The 22,051-nt window shown below is 40.6% G+C and overlaps 1 protein-coding gene across 2 annotated transcripts in view; it reads left to right on the top strand.

The window, feature by feature from the left end:
- The window catches only part of bbs9 (Bardet-Biedl syndrome 9), a 185,377-nt gene that overhangs the window by 22,722 nt on the left and 140,604 nt on the right, over nucleotides 1–22,051 (top strand). For both annotated transcript variants that reach the window (XM_037785187.1, XM_037785189.1), the window contains exons 7-13: nucleotides 1,651–1,735; nucleotides 2,550–2,733; nucleotides 10,002–10,131; nucleotides 13,287–13,468; nucleotides 15,563–15,639; nucleotides 15,728–15,781; nucleotides 15,966–16,068. In XM_037785187.1, coding sequence (XP_037641115.1) covers nucleotides 1,651–1,735; nucleotides 2,550–2,733; nucleotides 10,002–10,131; nucleotides 13,287–13,468; nucleotides 15,563–15,639; nucleotides 15,728–15,781; nucleotides 15,966–16,068 — 815 coding nt within the window. The remainder of the gene's footprint in view (nucleotides 1–1,650; nucleotides 1,736–2,549; nucleotides 2,734–10,001; nucleotides 10,132–13,286; nucleotides 13,469–15,562; nucleotides 15,640–15,727; nucleotides 15,782–15,965; nucleotides 16,069–22,051) is intronic.

Here is a 22,051-nt window from a genome sequence, read left to right as displayed (position 1 = left end):
GACCGCAGTTCCGGGGAACAGCAGGTCAGCAGCTTGTTGAATGACCTGACAGAAGCTGTAAAAGAGAAGGAGAATATGAGACTCTAGCTGTGGATTTAGTTAATAATGAACATGTTATACAGTGTTCGACTTTATTTGAATGTGAATAAGTGAAGTGTACTAGGATTTCTGCCCTGGCCTAACAGACGGAATTTCTCTCAGGAAAATAGTTGGTGTCGTTGTGGTCTGAGAGTAACTGATTTGAGTTTTTAGGCCGAGTATCCATATAGAGTTTTTGTTTTCTGATTGCCAGCTTCTTTTTTCAATTGTCCCAATGAGGAGAGACCTTACAAAGCGCTGCACCCAACGTCTTTTTTTCAGAGACTCTTTTGTGCGGCCGCTCCAAGCGCTTGCAGTTGAAAATCTCTTGAATGAATTTTTCAGAAAGGCGCTGGTGTCGTCACTGTGGATGAAGCAGTCAGCCTTATGCTGCATTAACATGGAATCAGTCAGACAGAAGACACTTTCTGGAAGGCATGGGGAAAAACAGCTGAATTTTCAGGATGGCAAAACAAAACATGCATGATGATATGTTGCTATGGTTATGTAATAACATATAATACAAAAATATATATTTAGTGTCTACTATTTCATGTATTTATTCTAGTAATGCATATAAAAGATATAAATTGCATCTTTCTTTTAATAATTTTTTGAAAACTTAACCAGACTTTCTCCGGTGTGAGGATGCTATGTACTGTAACATCCGGTTGTAATTCCGTCGCGGAGGTTGACCAAAAGTTAAAGGGGACCTATTATGCTTTTGAGCTTTTTCCCTTTCCTTTTGTACGTTATATAGTTTTTTTGTGCATGGTTATGCAAAGTTAAAAAAGGCCAAAGTCCACGCCAAAGGGAGTTACTCCCCTTACTTGAAGTCCTGCCTTTTCTTCCTTAACACGGTGATGTCACCAAATAACACACTTTGCCTAGCGGCTAGTTTGGCATGCCCTCTGGAGCTGGAGTTCAAAGAGTTTGGTTAGGTTGACCAATCACAACAGTGGGCCAGCTGACCAATCAGAGCAGACTGGTCTATTGGGTTGGCGGCTCAAACAGAGCGTTTCAGACAGAGGGTGAAAAGAGGTGCTGCAGTATAGCCAGTATGAGAAAAGTAAAGCGCTTTTTGAACATTAAAGCATGTAAACATGTTCTAGAAACTCAAAATACAAGTATGCACCTGAAAATAAGCATAATAGGTCCTGTTTAAAACATTTTACCGTCCTGCTCTCGTCCACTAACATATCCATTTTGCCGTCTACCATCATCTGCGTGATTCCATGTGAATGCAGAATTAGTCTGGCTGTGGAATATTTGAAGGGAATAGTTGAATGAGAAATGTTCCCTGCACAGTGCAAAGTGTCCTTGAGCAAGGCATTTCACTTCCAGCAGCCAACGCTGAGTCAAAACTGAAGTAACTAATTGCGTGTTTTGCCTGAGTGTAACAATTAGGGGATCTATTGGCAGAAATGGAATATAATATTAATAAGAATGTTTTAATTAGTGTATAATCACCTGAAAATAGGAATCGTTGTGTTTTCATTACCTTAGAATGAGCCGACAGGAGATTTTATGTGTGTTTCTAAAAGCAGCTGTCTGTGTCTCTGTGACTCCCAGGTACGAGACTCTGGCCGTGGCTACAGAGGCAGAGAGTCGACAGGATCCTGACCTGCCCCTCAAGACTGGAGGCAAGAGGCTGACGGTGAGTTTGTCATAAATGCAGCTTTACCCAGAAATCTTTTGAATTGTGTTTCCCCCGGTCAAATGTAAACAACAAAGGAATCCATAGTTTGGAAAAATGTATCTTTCGTGAGCTGCAAATATCTGGCGATACGATACGTATCATGATACTGGGGTAACGATTCAATATATTAAAATTAAATTTTAGGAAAAGTCATAGTAAAAAGAACACAACAGAATAGGCAAAAATAACACATTTATACTGCATGTAAAAAACTTTACTTTGGAGCGCTATTTAGCCTCCTTCGCGACAAGCTAGTATGGCATGATGCTAGTAACTACACTCCAGCTTTAAAAAACGCATTATCTTCTGAAAAATTGAATAGCAACCGGGTATTGCACAACATAATATCGTGATACTCGTGTATCGATATTTTCTGACACCCCTACCTTCTAGTACTCTTGCCATTTACCATAGAAGTTCAGTAGGATAGGATCTGCAGTTAGATCATCATCCCGTATAAACCTTTGGACAACACACACAAACACGTGAATTTTCCCACAGCAGCATAAAAGCATAAGAAGCATGGATGCCAACATACACAGATTGCATATCTTTATTCATAGAGCTTAAATGCATTTGTCCACGCCTGCCTTCGTAAAATGGGAATACTAACAAAAGAGATGTATTTCAGTGACTGCATGAGAATATTCTGTGAAGGGTGTTCAGACAGTACATATGTCACTCATAGTATACGTTATGTTTTTTCTTTTGAAACTGAAGAAATGAGTGTGATGTGATGTAACGGTGTATGTGTGTGTGTGTCCTCCTCCAGCCTGACTGGACGTTTGTCCTGGGAGAACAGGCCTTGGACATCTGTGTGCCCTCCTACTCCCACGCCTCCTCCTCAATCTTCATTCTGGGTGAGAGGAACCTCTACTGTCTCCGTGACAACAGCCACATCCGCTTCATGAAGAAGCTGGAATTCAACCCCAGCTGCTTCCTGCCGTACGCCTCAGGTAAACCAGGACACTGAACCTTTAACCAAGAGCTTAAGTAGTGCAGCAAGATAAAACGTAATTTATAAAGGGATATTTCATTTTACAGTCTTCATGTTCTTCTTCTTCAACAAGCTTTTTCTTCAGCTCTCCTGCACACCTGATCCAGTAATGCCTAGTTCACACGACGATCACTGTACTATTCACTCTGCACATCTTACTGTCTTGCAACTGTGAGTCTTGAAGTTGTTGTGGTTTTCACACTACATGACTGACCAATGAAGGGGTCAAGATCTTTCACCGGGAGGAATCCCCGATGGGGTCTTCAAACTACGTTTTGTCACGTGTTGGTACGTGTTCACAAAATAGCCTGTTTCCACACTTCTTTTTTTAGTTTTATTCCAACAACAACTTTGCTCCGTGTTGCTCCTCCCCCGGGTTTCCCCTTAACCTGTGTCTCACGCTCTCATTGGCTTTAGCTCGTGGCCGGAGTCCCCGACATGTCCAAATATTTAGCATGCTAGATATCTGGAAGGTGTCTGCGAAGCATCGGTGAGCCCCTTGGCTCGCGTCTTTGAGGAGTTCACACATGATGCTCAAACACAGATGTGCGAGCGGCGAGCTACCGCCGATTTGCCTCTGATCTAGGGCTTTTGTCTGGGAGCTCCAAAAACTGTCGGTGTGTGGAAAATCAGGGCAAAAGTTGTGTAGTGTGAACTAGTAGTAGCAGTAGCAGTAGAAACAGATCAACTGGGCCCTTAATTAGATTATTCGATTAGAATCTTAAAGGCAGTGAAAGTACATATTTCAGGTGTAAGCATCACTATTCACAGAGAGCAAGAGGTGAAATGTCACAGGGGCATGTTAAATCATTCTCAAAAAGAGTGCACATACTTCTCAGCCCTTAGTATTTTGCAGTTAATCGGGAATCATCAGAAATAAAATTGGACAAGAAGGATTTGTCTTACAGAGAAGTGAACGCAGCCACTGCATGTCAAATGTAGCCAATGGTACTGGCACTGGTAAAGCTCTGATGTGTTCAACCTGGAGTAACGTAAAGAGCAGCAACACAAAACGCACCATGCATCGGTGCACCTGCCACAACCAAACTGTTGAGCATAAGTGAACAAAATACACAGCAACAAAGTAATCTGTACAGTGGCCCGGTGCCACACGACTGGCTCTGCAGGAAGCTGCTTTTGGCAGAACATGATGGAATAACTGGAGTAGCTCTGCTGCATGCATTAAAACGAAAAAAATGAACAGACTGCTGAGTGCTGAACACACTGTAGTACATAAACATATGGTGAAAGATGAATGGATTTCATAATAAAAACATATATATATAGATCGGGAGGTATGATATGTAATATATTGTTGCTGTCCAGGGAATATTGTGCGTGTCCATATTTGGTGATTTTTAAATCTTCAAAGAAACTGACAGATTAGATTAGGGGTGTGGGGAAAAAAACGATTCAGCATGGTATCGTCATTTTGCGTGGCAATATTGTATCGATACACAGACCTCAAGTATCGATCTTTTATTATATAAACTCGATCTTTTATTATATAAAAGCCGTTATCATATGAAACTAGAAAACCTAAGGAATCAGTTGGTACCAAGCATGTCATGTTAGCTTGTCAGGAAGAATGCTGAATAACGCTCCAAAAATTACGCTCAATTTTGGCGAGGAAAAACTGGCATGGCCATTTTCAAAGATGTCCTGTGACTTCTCACCAAGATATATGAATGAGATGAACAGAGTGAAAACTGTATATTATTAGATGATACAGATGTTGACAAACTGCATAATTGGCAGTTGAAAAAGTAAAATAAATTGCAATACTCCGCATATTGCAAAATGTTTAGAATCGCAATAAGATTGTATTGCGACTTAATCATCATGATAATTAAATATATTAATCATGATCTTATTGTGGGGTCTCTGATTCCCACCCCTAGATTAAATACTCCTTTATGATTTAGGCAAAAAAAAAAAACTCCACTGAATTATTTAAATAAAGCTTAAAACAAGGCTGATTTCTTCATGAAAAGTTTTGCGGATACACAGTTACTGTGTAGATACATGATACACATCATTTATAACATTATATACTGTAGATGACTTATGGAAAAGCCCAACATGTGGTAAAGAGTTCATGTCCAAACCGCAGCAAAGATAAAACAAAGTGGGAAAGAAAATGCTTACTTGTTTCATTTGTTTGAGATATCAAACCATTGTAGTTTGACCACAATTGTGATTTCGGTAACCTTCACAAACAGTTTTGGAGGACACAGGTTCATACAGTTAATGTTGTCATAATGAATATGCAGGATATTGAAAGCATTTCTGTGTGTGTGTGTGTGCTGTTTGGTGAAACAACACAGCTACAGACCTGTAATGGGTTCCAGACTTGAACACCTCTCCCTGTCTTCACCTCTGATAGGAAAAGAGAGGGATTATGTATAATGTGATGATTGTGCAGCTGTCTAGTACCTCAGTTTTCTCCTGTTGAAAAGACAACCTGTTCCTCATTCCCACCTCGTCAAATACGGCTGCTTGGTCAGTGGCCCTACACGTCAAACTATGATGCTCAACGTACCCATCTACACATGCAGGGCTGCCTCGAGTGGCCGTAGTAATTAAGACTGGAGTAAAAGAGGAAGTCAAGTGACGTATAGTATAAAGAGCGACAAAGTCCGTGTAGGGTGGATGTCGGGGTGGACGGACAAATGGTGGAAGGGCTTTCACTCAAGAAACCGCCGTTTGTGTTCCGTGTGAAACAAAAAATGTTGACGTCTTATTTACAGTCCATGCTCCAGTGTCACCCTCACTAAAAGCTTGTTCCTGACACGCACGCACGCACGCACGCACGCACGCACGCACGCACGCACGCACGCACGCACGCACGCACGCACACACACACACACACACACACACACACACACACACACATTCAGTCTCATTATTCAATGATTAGTTATTAGGAATGCAATTGTATCAAATTGTAGCTTGATGGTGGCAATTTAGAAAAGTAGATGTGAGTACAAACACAAAAACGTGCACACACACATGCATACTAACACACAGATGATGTTGTATTGTACAACAGCATCTGTACTGCATGGTCTACACCCTGTTGTTAAAGGAGGGCTATTCTTTACCTTGCTCGGAAATCCATCTTGTCAGGCTTCCAGTAATGAGTTTGTGTCCAAACCACCAGTGTCCAGACCAATCAGCATCCTGGGAGGAGCTACTGGCGTGGTTTAGGTGTTTGTGACGCGACACAGAGAGGCGACTGTTCGTTTTAAACAATAATGGCGGCTCCTGAAGAGGTTAGCGTAGATGCTGCAATAGCATCAGTTCTATCAGAACTGGAGAGTATTTCTTTATTGAAAGAAGAGCAAAGAATGGCACTGAAGGCTTTTCTCGATGGAAAAGATGTTTTCGCTCTTCTCCCAACTGGCTTCGGCAAGAGTTTGATTGACAGATGGTTCATCCAATCACCTGCCAAGTATTTTTTGGAATTGCCTGCTCTTTTCCTAACAGTTTCCAATGACGGCTTCTCAGATGGTTCTGTGTAACAAACCATCTGGCGCGTGGTTAGGTTATTCTGGCTGCTCTGTTGACGTTGGGGCTTTTTACAAAACCAAAATAATTCTGAAAAACTCTAATTGATGAACATAAAACTGGACTGAACTGAATCTTCTTATTACTTCTATTTGGGGGCGTTTAATGCCTGTGTTTGTGTTTCTCTCTGACCAATGTGTTTCTGATCAACATTTGTGATTGGACAAGGGCGCAAATAACTGCAATACACCAAGTTTTATCCTAAAACTGCATCACTCTCGTTGTTTCTGCTCACATTATTTACCCTGGCATCCAGGGACTACAGCTTTAACGTTGTTTATTTTTTGATATGGAAGAGAAGGAGGTAAGTGGCCTGATTCTTATCACCACAAGCTAAACTAATTGCCCATATAAGTTTGGACCTCCAGAATGATGCTTAAATACAGTAGAATAAAAGTTCTGTGTATAACCTTTTGAGCATGGGGCAATAAACAACCTTTTTTTATGAATGTTCTTTACAGCAACAACATTGTTTCTGTCTGGTTCAGTTTACGCAACAATGTACCATAGAGGCATTTGTTTTGAGTATTACACTTGATCTGAAATAGAGAGCTGACAGATGGAAAGAGAAAATTAAAAAAGGATGTGAAGGAAAGCAAAAAATAGACTGTAGGAAGGATCCAGAGGGGGGAATGGATGGAGGGATTGCAAGAACGGCCAAGAGCTGATATTTTAAAGTACTTTCAAAGTGCCCTTCACTATCTGTTCCAGACATTATTTAGATTATTTCAATTGCTCTTGGAAATTGGCTATAAATTCAATACGTGATGTGCCAGTGCAACAAAAGCAGCTTTTATTGGGACATGATTCCGATTCCTGTCAACAATCAAAACCACATAAAAATTCCCACATGTCTGGAAGACTACAAGAGCCGGGATCAGACCGGTGCATTTCAGTTTATTGTTAACAGGCCGACATTTAGTGACACTGACTGTCAGAGCTGCCACCCGCCATTCAGTATGGTGCGAGGTCATTTAGTCGATCTCCACAGAACCCTTACAGTTGAGAGTGTATTGCAGAGGAGGATAGACACCAGTGATCTCTTGAGTGTTTCCTTATGCTCTCCATCTGGCCTTCAGCCTCACAGCTGCCTCTGCTGGACCATTGCCCTCACTCTCCCTGTCTACCTCTCCCTGTCTGTCTACTGATTTCTCTCTCTCTCAAATAACTTTATCGGCTTGACTGCTCACGAGAAACACTCTAGTTCAGCTCCCGCATTCAATGCAAAATGAGATGCTATTGGTTCGAAATTAGATCTGAACCCTACTTCTAAAAACCTAACTGATGGGTGACAGATTAATTTAGATTAGCTCACTGGATGATTTCATGAGTATGAAAAGTATCTGAATCATATGGCCTTCACAGTCGCCAGATCTCAACCCGAGATTTTGGAGTGACATGTTAAAGTGGCAATATAGACAACCTTTCAACTTTCCCTCCTCTCCTTCCTCTAGTGTTTCCAAGGGGTATTTTTGTTGGCATCCTGTCTCAAAGTCAACCGGGTCGCTTTCCATTTTCCTCAGAGCCTACTACTAGCGACTTATTCAGACCATCAGGGAAACGGCAAGAAATATATTGTAATCCATTCTCAATGCTGCTCAGAGTGTTCGGCTCTTCACAGCTCTTCAGCCAACAACACGGGTCTCTCCCTCCAACCTGGTATCATGCCTGTAATAGACCCACCTGTTCACCAGAGGATAGCGTGTTAGTGTCAAGTTTTGCCTCACCGAGGCATGAATATTACACACGTGTATGAAGGTGCAGTACCAGCCAGGGGCAACAAAACCACTCATTTAGGTTTAGGAAAAACATCATGGTTGGTCTTAAAAGAAGTATGTAACTAAGTAAAATATGTACTTGTAATAACAAGTTCACAAAAAACAGTAGACAAATGTTAATAAAGGAGTGTATGTTGAAGTACATGTGATTTATTGTTTTATTTAGTTTTTTACCATGATATCGAATTGGTATGGAGAATCGTGGAATTTCACTGGTATTTGGTATCGACTACTACATTTCTGGTATCGTTTCTCTATTAAAGAGATGGGTATAAAAAGCGCGTTGGAATAGAGAGGAATATTAAAAAACGAGAAGAAGAGCAGAAAGGTGAGGAGGGAACAAAAGAGTAGTAGAAAAGGAAATTGAACGGAACAGAGAAGTACAGGAGTTGTGGAGAGAGAAGGAAAAGGTAGAGGTCGAATGTGGAGTTAAGAGCTGGAGAGAAAGGCTAGTAAGAAAGGCGCTGATGTTTGGGATCAACATGACAGCAGAACGTAGATTGGACCTTTTTAATTAGGTCGTAATTATAATGCTGACGCCGTGATAGAAGGTGTGTGTTTGCTTTGATGTGGCACCAACACACACTCTGTCATTTTGACCCCTGCGCTGTACCACCCTGCTGACCGCTCTTTCTATATTATAACTTGTGTATTCAACTGTGTGTGATTGAACCGTGTTTGCTTTGCGTGTGGCCGTCACCTCAGATCTCTCTAGGTGGTAGCTGCACCATTGGTGGGATGGACTGGGCATTTGTGTGTGTGTATATATATGTGTGTGTGTGTGTGTGTGTGTGTCTGTGTGTGTGTGTGTGTGTGTGTGTGTGAAACACAAGTAGTATTTATATTTAATGTTTCTAGCCATGAGTCATGAGAGAAAGTGTATATGTAACTTTAGTTATATATATACACCTATAAAAGCTGACCTTGTCTTAAAATGAAAGATCTAAATGACAATTCCATATACAAACCAGATGTGAGATGTGAAGGGATGATTTTTCTTTACCGGAGGGTACAAGTTGCACTCAGCTTAAAGGGCAATGCCACCCACCACAGGAATGTGTTATTTCTGTGCTCTATAGTTGGATTTGTGAATATGCTCCACTGCCAAAAATCAGAGTCAAAACCATTGAATCTGTGCTGCTGTGAAAGTGTGGCTGGGTTTCTAGCTACAAGACACTAAGTTGACTCATCACAGCAAGGTGAAGTTTATATTGTGTTACTTCTAACAGGTATGAAGCCGATTTTAAACCTTATTTGTTTGTTTTGTGGTCAATCATTTATCATTTTATGACATGAAATAAAACACAAGTGCAATTTCAGTATACCAATGGTTCACCCTCCTCAATATGCACAATGCACATGCTTGTTCAATCCTTGTACCTGGGAATAATAATATCATAAACCAATAAATGCAACATATGCAGATGTACATGCATTTGCATACTATACATGTAAGTGAAAGGAAAAAGAGAAAAGAGGGGAAAAAGCACAGCTTGGATTTTGCATCCCAGTTGTATCACCCATTCAGTAGTTAGTTAGCAAGCTTCTCAGCCCTACTAAGGTTCAATCCAGACTGACAAGTGACATTAAACAACCAGGGAGGACGAAGGTCATGAAAGCGCTCTGCTCTCTTTACTTATGGAAAGCCATAGATGTCTTTGAACTTTACATCAGGACCACGTTGTTCTATCACACGTCTCTTCCATAGTCATTCTGTGGTTTTCATAATGTGAGCCTGACGCTTGTTCTCCAGGCTTTTTGTACTGTTGAGTTCATTGCAAGTCACTCTCCTTAACAAAATTAATTAATTGTAAAAAGAGTATTTAGAATAATAATAATAATTCTAACAATTTTCTTTTTCTTTTCTGCTCTCGTTTAGTGACAGACGGCACGACCAACCTGTTGATAGGTAACCACACCAACATGATGCTGGTTTACCAGGATGTGACTCTGAAGTGGGCAGCCCAGCTCTCCTTCGTGCCCGTGGCCATGCGAGTCGTCAACTTCCCGTGAGTACGACCTCCAGCAAAACACAACATCCGATGTCACACTTCTCAAATTCCTCTCAGTATCCACAGTGGAACCAAGACAGTTTCTTCAGGAACCCCTTCATGAAGGACAAATTACTGCGACCTCCAGGAAGGATAGGCTAATATTATGAAGTGATGTATTCTATCTGGTAGATGTGAAACACGGTAACAAAACTTGTAGATTGCTAAATTATCCAGGTGACTCCTGTGTTTCTATGTAGAGGAACATTAAGGATATCATTAATATAAAAACCTTGGAATGGGAAAAAACACTCCTCTCACTTCACAACTCTAGAACAATATCTCCGTTATAAAGTATGATATTTTAAATTGATAAAAGGTCTCTTAAAGACTAACTAGCTCTATTTTTTTTATTATTTTCTTCTTAGCTAGACATGCAATCACATAGATTCTTGTTGCTACATTATGTTAATACAGGTGTTTTTTCTAAAAACTTGCTTTTTCTGCTCAAAACAACCTTGTATGTGTCTGCTCTGGATGCAAAACCAGGCACAATTGTCAGTTGATGCAGGAAATATAAAAAGCAGAACACTGGCTGCCGCCCAAGTTTGTACCTTTCATTAATAGCTGCTGGTATCATTAGCAAGCCTTCATCAGCACAGGCAGAGACGCAGCAGCGTACATGAATAAAAGATTTATTCCTCTTCGGTGGCAGTAAACACAACACATGGCCCTGCCGATAAGTGTGCTATATTTAGAGTTTAACAAGATATTTAAGGCTGACGAACAGTAATGTTAACTTAACTAGGGTTAACAACATGGCTACTACTATGCTCTCCCAAAAACACACACACACACACATATCAGAAGAGCCTCTCGTAGAGCCACTTTCGCAACTACAACTCAGATGCACACTTAAACATTCATATTTACACATATATAGTTGTTTTCCTGAAGGATGTTGAGCAATTATGTGAAACTACTTTCTAATTCGACTAACAAAAAGGCTATCAAGACACGTAAATATCTGTATGTTTTATAATATTTTTGTCGAGTGTCATATAACCCTGGCTCTTTTGTTATTGTTCTATTTGGCTACTATCCACTGAATACTGAATCTGTATCATGTTCTTTTGTTTCCATAAAAAAAGAGAGTAGCGATAAGTAGCCAACTAGGGTAAAATGACATACAACGCGGCGGGTAATAGTTGGTATTCCCCTTGTCCTCCCCAATTTTTTGAGTCACCATGCAGCCGCCACTGAAATCCACACACAGCAGCTTTGTTGTTGGGTTTATCAGCTTGTGAATCCCAGTGTGCGACTTTTAAAAGGAAATTAATAAAAGTCTTTCATCTGGCCAATCAGAGAAGAACAAGGAGGGGCCAGCTGTAGCCAATCATTTGTGTTTTTTTCCAAACAACTCCAATCAAACCACAATTTGATACAATTACAACATAAAACACAGACGATGGCTGAGAAATGATGTGGTTTCTGTGTGTGTTTTAGATGCAGGAGATAATGTGTGTCTGGGTAGCTGTTTGGTTGAGTTTGAGGCTGTGTTGTTTTAAAGCACACACACTCACACACACACAAACACACGCACACACACACACACACATACACACACACACACACACACCAATACGCATAAAACTATCACACACAAACACTCCAACAGCTCACTGTGGATATCTGTGATTTATAGCAGTGCTCCAGGAGTCTTTGCTTTGTGTTTTTGGAGGCAGTATTGAATTTTACTACTTAATTCTGCCAAACCCCGGATTAAATCAAGCACTCTTTGGCTTTCCAAACCGTTCTCACCAACTAGCGGTCTTCACAAGTCCAAATTTGGACCCGATCTGAAACAGACCCATGGAAAATCAGAACTTGACATGCATAAATTAATGTTCCTAAATAAGAAAGATCTGAAGGGACCCAAGGAGCATTAGACCCAATGAGACACATATAAGTATAAATCTCATCTGGATATTATCTGGATTCGAGACACTTGAAATGACAAGTGTAAGTGGGGCCTGTGTCTGTGTGTATGTGCCTGCATGCATGTGTGTGAGTGTGTGTGTTTCCGCAGCAGTTAAAGTGAAAGTTTTATGCCTCCTTAGACACCCTCCTATGCAGGTGTGGAGCCGGCCGCTGCTCTAGACCTAAACCCCCGGCGTGAGTGAGTGAGTGTGTGTGTGTGTGTGTGTGTGTTACCGCCTCACTGGACTGGAACTACAACACATCTGCAAGCAGTTAACACACACACACAGTTAAAATACATTATTGCATCACACAGCATTTCCATCACGTTCCATATCAAAAAACAATAATAACTAGGGCCGTCAATCAATATAAGTATTTAATTGCAATTAATCGCATGTTAATCGGGATTAATTTCAAAATAATTGCACATTTTTTACCTGTTCAAAATGTACCTGAAAGGGAGATTTGTCAAGTATTTAACACTCTTATCAACATGGGAGTGGTTAAATATGCTTGCTTTATGCAAATGTATGTATATATTTATTATTGGAAATCAATTAACAACACAAAACAATGACAAATATTCTAACATGGCAAACTCAAGCCCAACAGGCAACAACAGCTGTCAGTGTGCTGATTATCATAAAGTGGGCATGTCTGTAAAGGGGAGACTTGTGGGTACCCATAGAACCTATTTTCTTGAGGTCAGAGTTCAAGGGACCCCTTGGAGCATTATTTAGCCTCCTTCACGACAAGCTAGTATGTCATGGTTGGTACCAATGGATTCCTTAGGTTTTGTAGTTTCAGCTGTAAAACCGATCCCGCTACAACCTAAAAAGCAAGTTTTGTTAATCCATTAAAGAAATTAGTGGTGTTAAAACAAATTTGTGTTTACGCGTTATTATCTTGTTAACTTTGACAGCCCTAGTTAAGATACATTATTGCATCGTACAGCATTTCCTTCTCGTTTCATAGCACAAACCAATAATGACTTTTGCATTCTGTTTCCATCAAAGCAATAAACAAACTGTAGAGTAACAAACTGCTAATTCTGAACCGCAGAAGACATTGTAGACACTAGTTCCTAACAGATAGCAAAGGAACACCAGGTAAAAGTACAATTTTACATGTCGTTGAGTTAACTCTCCTCCTCTCCTCTCCTCTCCTCTCCTCTCCTCTCTTCTCCTCAGGGAGATAAAAGGAGTCGTGGTCAGCCTGAGCTCTGATGGTCACCTCCTGTGCTCCTACATGGGTACGGACCCCTCCTTCTTCTCCACGCCCAAGGTGGACGCCAGGGAGGCCGACTATGAGCAGGTGGATGCTGAGATGAAGAAGCTGCAGAAGTTCATCAGAGAGGCCACCAGGACTCAGGGTAGGAGACTGCCAATGTCGCCTTAATGCACAGGCTTAACGGTCCCGGGCCCCTAGTACCAGGGGGTTTCTCACGAGACACAAGCATTTCGGGGGTCTGGAGGTGTGGAGATGGGAACCCGGGGTCGAGGCTATAGGCTAGAATAAATAAAATGAATGAAACTGTATTTAAAAGTTTTCTGAATCTGCTCTATTGATTTACAGAATATGACGTTACATGGCAAACGTTGCCAGAAGAATTAAATGTTCAGACGATGGCTGCAAATAATTATTATAGCAAGTTTTCTATTTAAGCCTTTTTGGCGTTATCTATAGTAATAATAAAGGTCCAAAAGTCATAGTTTTAGGTGAAAGACCTTGGGGGAGGACCCCCAAACCCCCATCCCACATTTATACCGGTTCTTTGCCTGTGATGTTTGCAGGTTTTTAAATGAAAAAAAACGGATCTTCTTGTGTTGCCGCTGTACACACAGGCTGATAACCTATCTTTAGGCTTATTGTTGACGTATTGTCTTATAATGATGAGTTTCATATTCTGTTTACTGATCAGGAGGGCACTCCATTTACAATTTGTCGCTGTCCATTGACGGGGGGTTCTGAATTAAAGTTGCCGTGACATATTGTGAAGGAAGGGGAGGCCTCCAAAATGTCCGTAGCCCCGGGGCCTCACGCTACATTAAGGCTTCCCCTGGAGACTGCTGCAAGCTTAGTAGAGATTCTGTGACAACTGATCAGATTAGATTAAATATATTAGATTAAGGGCATTGACCTTGACCTTGAATGGTTAAGATTAAGATAGGTCGTCAGGCAGTGAGTTTTGCAAGAGTTTTTGCACGTTTTTGGTCGGGGTGTAACAACACATCGATCTGGATCAATATTTCTATTCGATGATCAACGATCCAATATTATCGATGCAAAGTGAAAATATCGATACATACCGTCAACTTTAAGATACGCCTTTATTTTGAAATTTCCACTTTATATTTATTCCTTTTATTGAAAAAATAAGATTAATTTAAATGTCTGGAAGAGCTCAGTAGTAAAAGTGTCAAACCATATTTTAGTTGCCTTTTGTGAGTTGATATAAATGTAACGGATTGTGTTAACTGGGCATATGATATCGTCTCATATCCATCGCAGGCCCCTGAATCGAATCAATTCAAAATCGTATCGTGGCAGACTTTGTTTAGCAAATATCGTATCGTTGTCCAAAGAATCAATATAATATCATATCCTGATGAAACTTGTGATTTACACCCCTAGTTTTTGCACATATTTGCAAGTTTTCGCAAATCTAGGGTAACCATCTCGACAGGACGCTTCTTTTACTCTTTGTTTACTTCCAGGAGTTTTTTTGCAAGGAAATTCAGACCAATTAGAGAGGAGTTTCCCCGCGCATCACACATTTTGATCCGCTTGTAAATGCTGCCGTGAGAACACAAACCAAACTCGAGGCAATATGCAGCATTGTAAAAAATTGGTTCCTGATTCGGATCAGAGCAAACGAACTGTAGGTGTGAAAACACCCTAAAGCACTACAGTCTAATTAAAGTCACTAGAAGTGGATGTAGCCTGCCACTGCCAGACCACAGGACAATTAAATCTGCTCCAAAGTCCAGAGTGATGGATTCACATAAGCAGCTGTTTAGTAGTGTTACTTAAAACAGACTGGTGGGCACGAGATCTTACAGAAAGTTTAAATCATTTGATGTTTACTTAATTAACATTCTTTTAGGGAATAAAATAACCAAAATAATGGGAAATATCCATCACAAACTGATGTTTTAAAGTTTCTTTCTTGGTGTGACAAACAGCCAGAAAACACAATGTTTCAAAGGCAGTTTGAGTTGCTCTAATGAGCAAATATGTTGCATCTTTGCTGTGTAAATGTCCTAAATGAATAACCAATAATGTCATTGATTTATCTTCTTTTTATAGACCAATTGATTTGCAGACAAGTTACAAGGGATCTTAAGATGTTTGCCTAAAAAGTCTCTCTGGTTTTGAGAAACTAACCACTATTTTTTGTCAAAATATCAACTGAGGAACGTCACTGGTTAAACATTTTTGGGATGAAACTCTGTTGTTATTTTAGACATCCTGCCTAAAGCCGACTCTGAGGAGGACCTGATTGTTACAGCTGCCGTGTCCTCCAGCATGGACAGCCCATCGGTAAACACACACAGAGACACAATTGCACATTTACAACCGTATGAACACACACAGATAGACTCATCATTCCCTTTGTCTCCGTCAACAGCAAGCTCTGATCCAAGATATCGACGGCCTGCCCGTCCCTTCGGTAACCGTACAGGTGAGCTGCGGCCACACATCGATGACCATAAACTCCCTGCTGTCCTTATCAACTCATCTCTTGCCTCATTCTTTTCTTTTCTCTTCCCCTTGTTGCCTTATCTTGTCCCCTTCTTCTACATTTTCTTTCCTGTCTTTTTTCTCTGCTTTGTTTGAGTGTCCTTAATCTGTCTTTCTGTCTCCAGGTGAAGGTGAAGGCCCGTTGTGTTGTACAGTCCTCTAAGCTGACCGTCCGCGTTCAGCCTCCTCTGGCCGTCACTCAGGACCAGTTTGCCCTGGAGCCCATGGGTGAGTCTATAGCGGCTTTTCTTTGTGTGTTTGTGTGTATATTTCTTTAAATGTGTTTCTCCTCGTCCTCCTTATTGTCCACTCGCTTGCATTTATAAGGGGGCGACCACAATACAAAGTATTCCTCAGTTAATTTGCAGTACATTGTACAGGTGTTTAATATATTGTGTCCTTATATAGTTGAGCCGTATATTGATTTGTTGCACAATATGTCCCTAGTTTTTTTCCACTTCACCTTTCACTGAAGAATGTATTTTATTTATTTTTTACTAGGGCTGTCAATCGATTAAAATGTATATATTTATTATTGGAAATGGAAAAGCTTAAAAACTGAGCCTGCTACAGGTCAAAATTGCAAGTTGTGTTAATTCATTAAAGAAATTAGTGGCGTTACAACAAATTTACATTAATGTGTTATCGCGTTAATTTTGACAGCCCTAATTTATAATAATAAAAACCCTAATTAATTTAGGCTACCAGGTATGGTGCACTCAGTGCACTGGGGCTGAGTTAGTTAATCTAGATATAATGTGCAGATTTTTGTTTCCCCCCATCGATCAATCGACTGGTTGAAGAGTAGATACAATTTCATTCGACTAAGATTATCTTTGGTTGACTACAGCCCTGAAGAGAAGAAGTATTTTTAAGTAAAATCTTGCATTGCTTCATGCAGCTGGTTTTGTGTAAAATCTTCCAACATCTATTGTCATCAATCAGTTTTGTTCTTTCCCAGCATTTCTCCATCACTCTCTCTCTCAGTCGCACATACACACATTTAGTCTGCTCCTCTCCTCTCCTCCATCACGTCCTCCTCCACAGGGAGTGACTGAGTGAGTGAGAGCTGTGTGTTGGCGAGTATTTGTTCAGCCCTTATCAGCCTTTTACACTGTGTAATCTGTCGTCTAGCTGCTGGGGGAGACTCGGTCACCTCGACCAGATGGCGGTAACTTTGATCTGAGTCACCCAGACACTGCGTACACACAACCTCCCGACCCCAAACACCGCTATCTGCTGTCGGCTCATTAAAAGAACATCACCCATCCCGCAACACAGCATTTGCCATTCGCTCTGAGCTGTTGCACAAGTCTGAACGTCTTCTGTTTCCTCCGTTTGACTCCTTCCACCTTTTGTGTGCATGTGGACGTGCAAGCGTAAATTTAAAGAGTGTGTAATGTAAACCAGTTGGGGGGAGGCTTTTATCAGAGGCTCCTTACAGTACCATGAGAGCACACATTTTTAAAATCTGTGGCCCCGTGGGGGTTAAACCTCTAACCCTGGCGGTGTTGGTGCCTTGCTCCTAAGGCTGGCTTTGTTAGATCACACCTCCGGTTTGTTTTCTGTGGTATGAACCAAGAGCAGAAAGGTTTCCTTTGTTGTATTTGATTCATGTTGCTTTAAGCTGCCAAATTATAAGCAAACCTCCACTTGGAAAGAAAAGTGACTCATAAGTAGCTTCATTATTAGAGTTTCTGTGACCTATCATGCCAGGTTAGAGGCTTTCCTAAAGATCCGCAGTCTTTTAAACCTGCTGTTCCTGTCTCTCTCTTTTGTGGTTTCCAGTTGAGAATATATTACTTAGAAGTTCAATGTGAGCATCAGTCCAGACTTTTGTTGTTGTAGTTTTGTTATGCTCTGCTTTCCAAGCTTCCAGATGTTGACATTTGTCTCCACGTTACCCAGAATCAAAAGCCTTTTCTTGTAGTTATTTCCTGGACTGAAGCGCATGTCCACCAGATTTCAAATGCCTTTTATCTTACTCCGCAAAACAAACTAAACTGAGGGTGTTTTCAAACTTGGAGACTTGTTGCTGTCAAACTCTGGAGCAGTCCAGATATTTCTGACTCAGAAAAAAAACAAAAAGAAAAAACGGTGGTCATGTTTAGCATTCAGGGAGCTGCAGTGAGCTCGAAAATGGGCCACACCCTTTTTGACGTTGTACCTTGAAGTGAAGGTTGAAATCATCATAACAGCATTTCACCGTCCTGGTGTAAATGAGATCTTAGCACAACATGCACATCTAGTGAAGGCTTCATTAGCCATTAGAATGCTTCCATTCACATATTTTTGTTTGCATTTGGAAGTATCACGTTAGAAAAGCTGAATGGAAACGGCAAAATTTGGGAACAGAATGGGATATTTCTCTCGACACTACAGGAACGTTATTACTGGTTTGTTGGAAATTTTCAATTTTCAATTGAGCACAAACAAGATACTACCAAATCAGCTTGCAATTAACAGAATTATCACTATGAGGGTGTAAATCCCACTAGAGATTATTCAGTAGAATGTAATATGTCAAATGAAATGATACAGGTTAAAATAAAATAATGTGGATGGTCTCGACACTCGTTCTTTGAAGCCATGTACGCAGGCACAGAAGCTGGATCAGCACCAGAAAAATGTCACTTTTTCCTCCAAAACTGCTCCCGACATTTGCTGAAACCACCATCCATCAGAGAGGAGTAGTCGCTAAGTTTTTTGAGAGGGACCAGCCTGGATGTGAATTTATGATTTCAAGATGTGAGCAGCATTCTCAGGCGGTTGGAACACCATCTACCATTTATTGTGAGCCCCTGAATCAAACTGACCACTGCTCTCCCATGATTCATGATGCGTCTATGCAGAAATGTAATGCGTTTTACCACAGTGCATTCTTATCTGTACATATACTGTACGTGACCTCTATAACTGTTAATTCAAACATGATGCGCTTTTTGCACAACACCCAGTATATATCCTGTAAATTCTTGTGTCAGTTTCCTCCATTTATAATGATCACATATTTTACTTTTATGACTTACATTTCATATTTTGTAATGCACATATTTTGTATTTATTACTTCTTTGCTTCAATATATCCATATGTCCATATGTTCCATATTTCCATCCTTCTGCATACTTTCAAACATGTTATAATGTATGAAACAGGAACCTAAGGAATCCGTTGGTACCAACCATGTCATACTAGCTTGTCGCGAAAGAGTCTAAATAACAACGGTCCCTTGACCTCTGACCTCAATACATCTGAATGAAAATGGGTTCTACGGGTACCCACGAGTCTCCCCTTTACAGACATGGCCACTTCATGATAATCCCATGTAGTTTGGGGCAAGTCATAGTCAAGTCAGCACACTGACACACTGACAGCTGTTGTTGCCTGTTGGACTTGAGTTTGCCATGTTATGATTTGATCATATTTTTTTATGCTAAATGCAGTACCTGTGAGGGTTTCTGGACAATATTTGTCATCGTTTTGTGTTGTTAATTGATTTCTAGTAATGAATATATAAATACATTTGCATAAAGCAAGCATATTTGCCCACTCCCATGTTGATAAGAGTATTACATACTTGACCAATCTCCCTTTAAGGTACATTTTGAACAGATAAAAAAGATGTGCGATTAATTTGCGATTAATCACAATCATGCGATAATCGTGATTAAATATTTTAATTGATTGATTCCAGCCAAAGTCGGACTACAGCTGAAACAAAAAGTAGCCTCCATAATTCTAAATAAGTTGACTTCCACCGCTGAACATTTTAATATTATGTTATGTAATTTGGAACGTAGCCTGTATGTTTTTAAGCACCTTTTAAAGTTGATCATCAGTATGCTTTTCAACCAATTAACAAACGACTATAGTGCGTGGAGGAAATTAATGACTTGTTTCTCATTTTCCACCGTCCACCTCTGATTCTACAGTAAATGAACATAAACTGTAAGCTGAGAAAAACTGAGTTTGGGAAGTAATTTGCATGAGCAGCGATAGCTTCCATGTCTGAACAGACAATGAAAAACATGCCAACGAAAACTCAAACTTAATCAAAAGTAAATTCATTGAAGAACATGCCAAAAAAAAAAAAAGCTTCTGGATTCGTCGGGTCGGTTTGGTTCTTTTTCTTCTTGGCAGCAGCTCTCAACGTTTCACTGTTTATATGGAAGATCAGAGGCTGTGACTCACTGCGCCGTCACGTTTACACCACTAAAGAGACGCTTTGTTTACATGAGTTTAGGTAGCGGTCAAACGGGTCAGATTCAGAAGCCTCTCTCACACACACACACGCATAGACACACACACACACACACACACACACACGCACACGCACTCACACACTCACAGAGTTCCAGGCATACATACCGAAGTCATATAAATACTTTCACTTACATATCCATGGACACATATGCATAAACACATGCACGTGTTACCCCAATGTACTGTTTAAATATAGATCCGCACACACTTGGAGTAAAATAGCAGTTAGTGTGTGTGTGTGTGTGTATATGTGTGTTTATGTCACGCTCTTTTGTCTTCCTGCTCACAGAAATCTGGCGCTGGCTTCCACTAGTCAATCAACAGCTCTCTACTGCGAAACATGAGAGCCACTGAACACACACACACACACACACCCACACACACACATACACACACACACACATACATACGCACACACTTTCTGTGTTTCTTTTTTCTACCCTCTCTTCTCCTCTTCCTATCCTACCTAAGTGACCCCTCACTGGCCTGCTCTCGCCCAGAATGGCCCGGCTCAACCCTGAGGCAACAGGACCACCGTGGCTGACCCTTAGTAGTCAGATTTTTGCGCCCGAACCGAGTGTTTCACATCCGTTACAGTCCAGGAAAATCAGGAACAAATTAATTAAACTCCATGTGTTTTAATGAATGCTTGGCTCAGAGGAGCTGGATCCCAGTCACACAGTTTATTCTGTGAGTTGGTCCAGAAAATCACTTTATGGATTGCAGGGGAAGTGGTTGAGCTGTAGATGGAATGCTGCCTGGCGTAAACTGTATGCTAACACAGTATGTTCGTATCATGCAGCAATTAAAATACAAAACATTACACAAAATTACTTCCATTACCAAGAAACGTTTAATTAATTTTAATGCCACTGCAAATAGCTAGCTTGGTTCTAGAGGAATCAACGTCCAGATCTCAGATTTTTCCAGCAATTGAAATGGTTCTAGTGTCATCGATGGCTGGTTCTGTGTGGATAAACAAGCAGGGCAATCCGAGTTTTGTAGGTGAGATTAAGACAGACCGTCCTCCCTGTACAAACGGCTGCATAGTAGAACCATGCATGGGTCAAATCCAGCCCTACCCCGGCTATTACTCAATATTAATATAATCACCATAAACAAACCAGAGCTAAAGTTTTCAGAGTTACAGGCTGTGAAAAATCATGTTTGAATTATTAAGACAAAATGAAAGCCCTGCTGTAAAATAAGCAAATGTTGCTACATAAATAAATCTCCTTCATTTAGAGTTTTTGCAAGGGAATGTATTTATAGGATGAATTAAAACTTAAAGGAAGAAGATCGCAGTAAAATCAGAGAAATATGCAAACTAATATCTTAAGTCTTGTAGTATTAATTCTGTTATTCACATGCAGTAAAAAACCCTCGCTTTTCTTTTGCTCCTGTTCCTCCTTCACCCTTTCTTTTTTTATTCTGATGTCATTTGATGACTCATTTGAACTTTTCTTTTTTTCTCATTTTTTTGCATAATATAAACAAAACCAAAGAAAAAGAACAGATGCAAGTAGCTGTGACAAAGCAATGGGTGTTATAGGAAAACGTGGCTGCAATTTAGAGAAGCACTAGCAACGCTAATAACAACAACACTGCTAGTGTGACACCACCCGTCTGTTTCTCATCATCACTTTATCTGTTCCACTTTCTGTCACACCTGCTCATCGTCTCCCTCCTACATTGCAACACACTCGTGTCTTTACGCACACTTGAGATGTAAACACACATCAGACTACATTTTCAAAAACACGCACATAAGTCTCTTACAAGATTCATCTTCTTTGGAACAGTTTGTGTTTTTTCTACAGCTGCTGTGTGTGTGTGTGTGTGTGTGTGTGTGTGTGTGTGTGTGTGTGTGTGCTGTCCCATGTGTCTTTGATTCTCTGGCTCAGTGTGCGCCACACTTGTCTCTGTGTGATGTTTGTGTGTGTAGAA

Source organism: Sebastes umbrosus, chromosome 11 (assembly GCF_015220745.1).
Source record: "Sebastes umbrosus isolate fSebUmb1 chromosome 11, fSebUmb1.pri, whole genome shotgun sequence".
In the NCBI taxonomy this organism is placed as follows: Eukaryota; Metazoa; Chordata; class Actinopteri; order Perciformes; family Sebastidae; genus Sebastes; species Sebastes umbrosus.
This window is presented reverse-complemented; position numbering and strand designations above follow the sequence as displayed.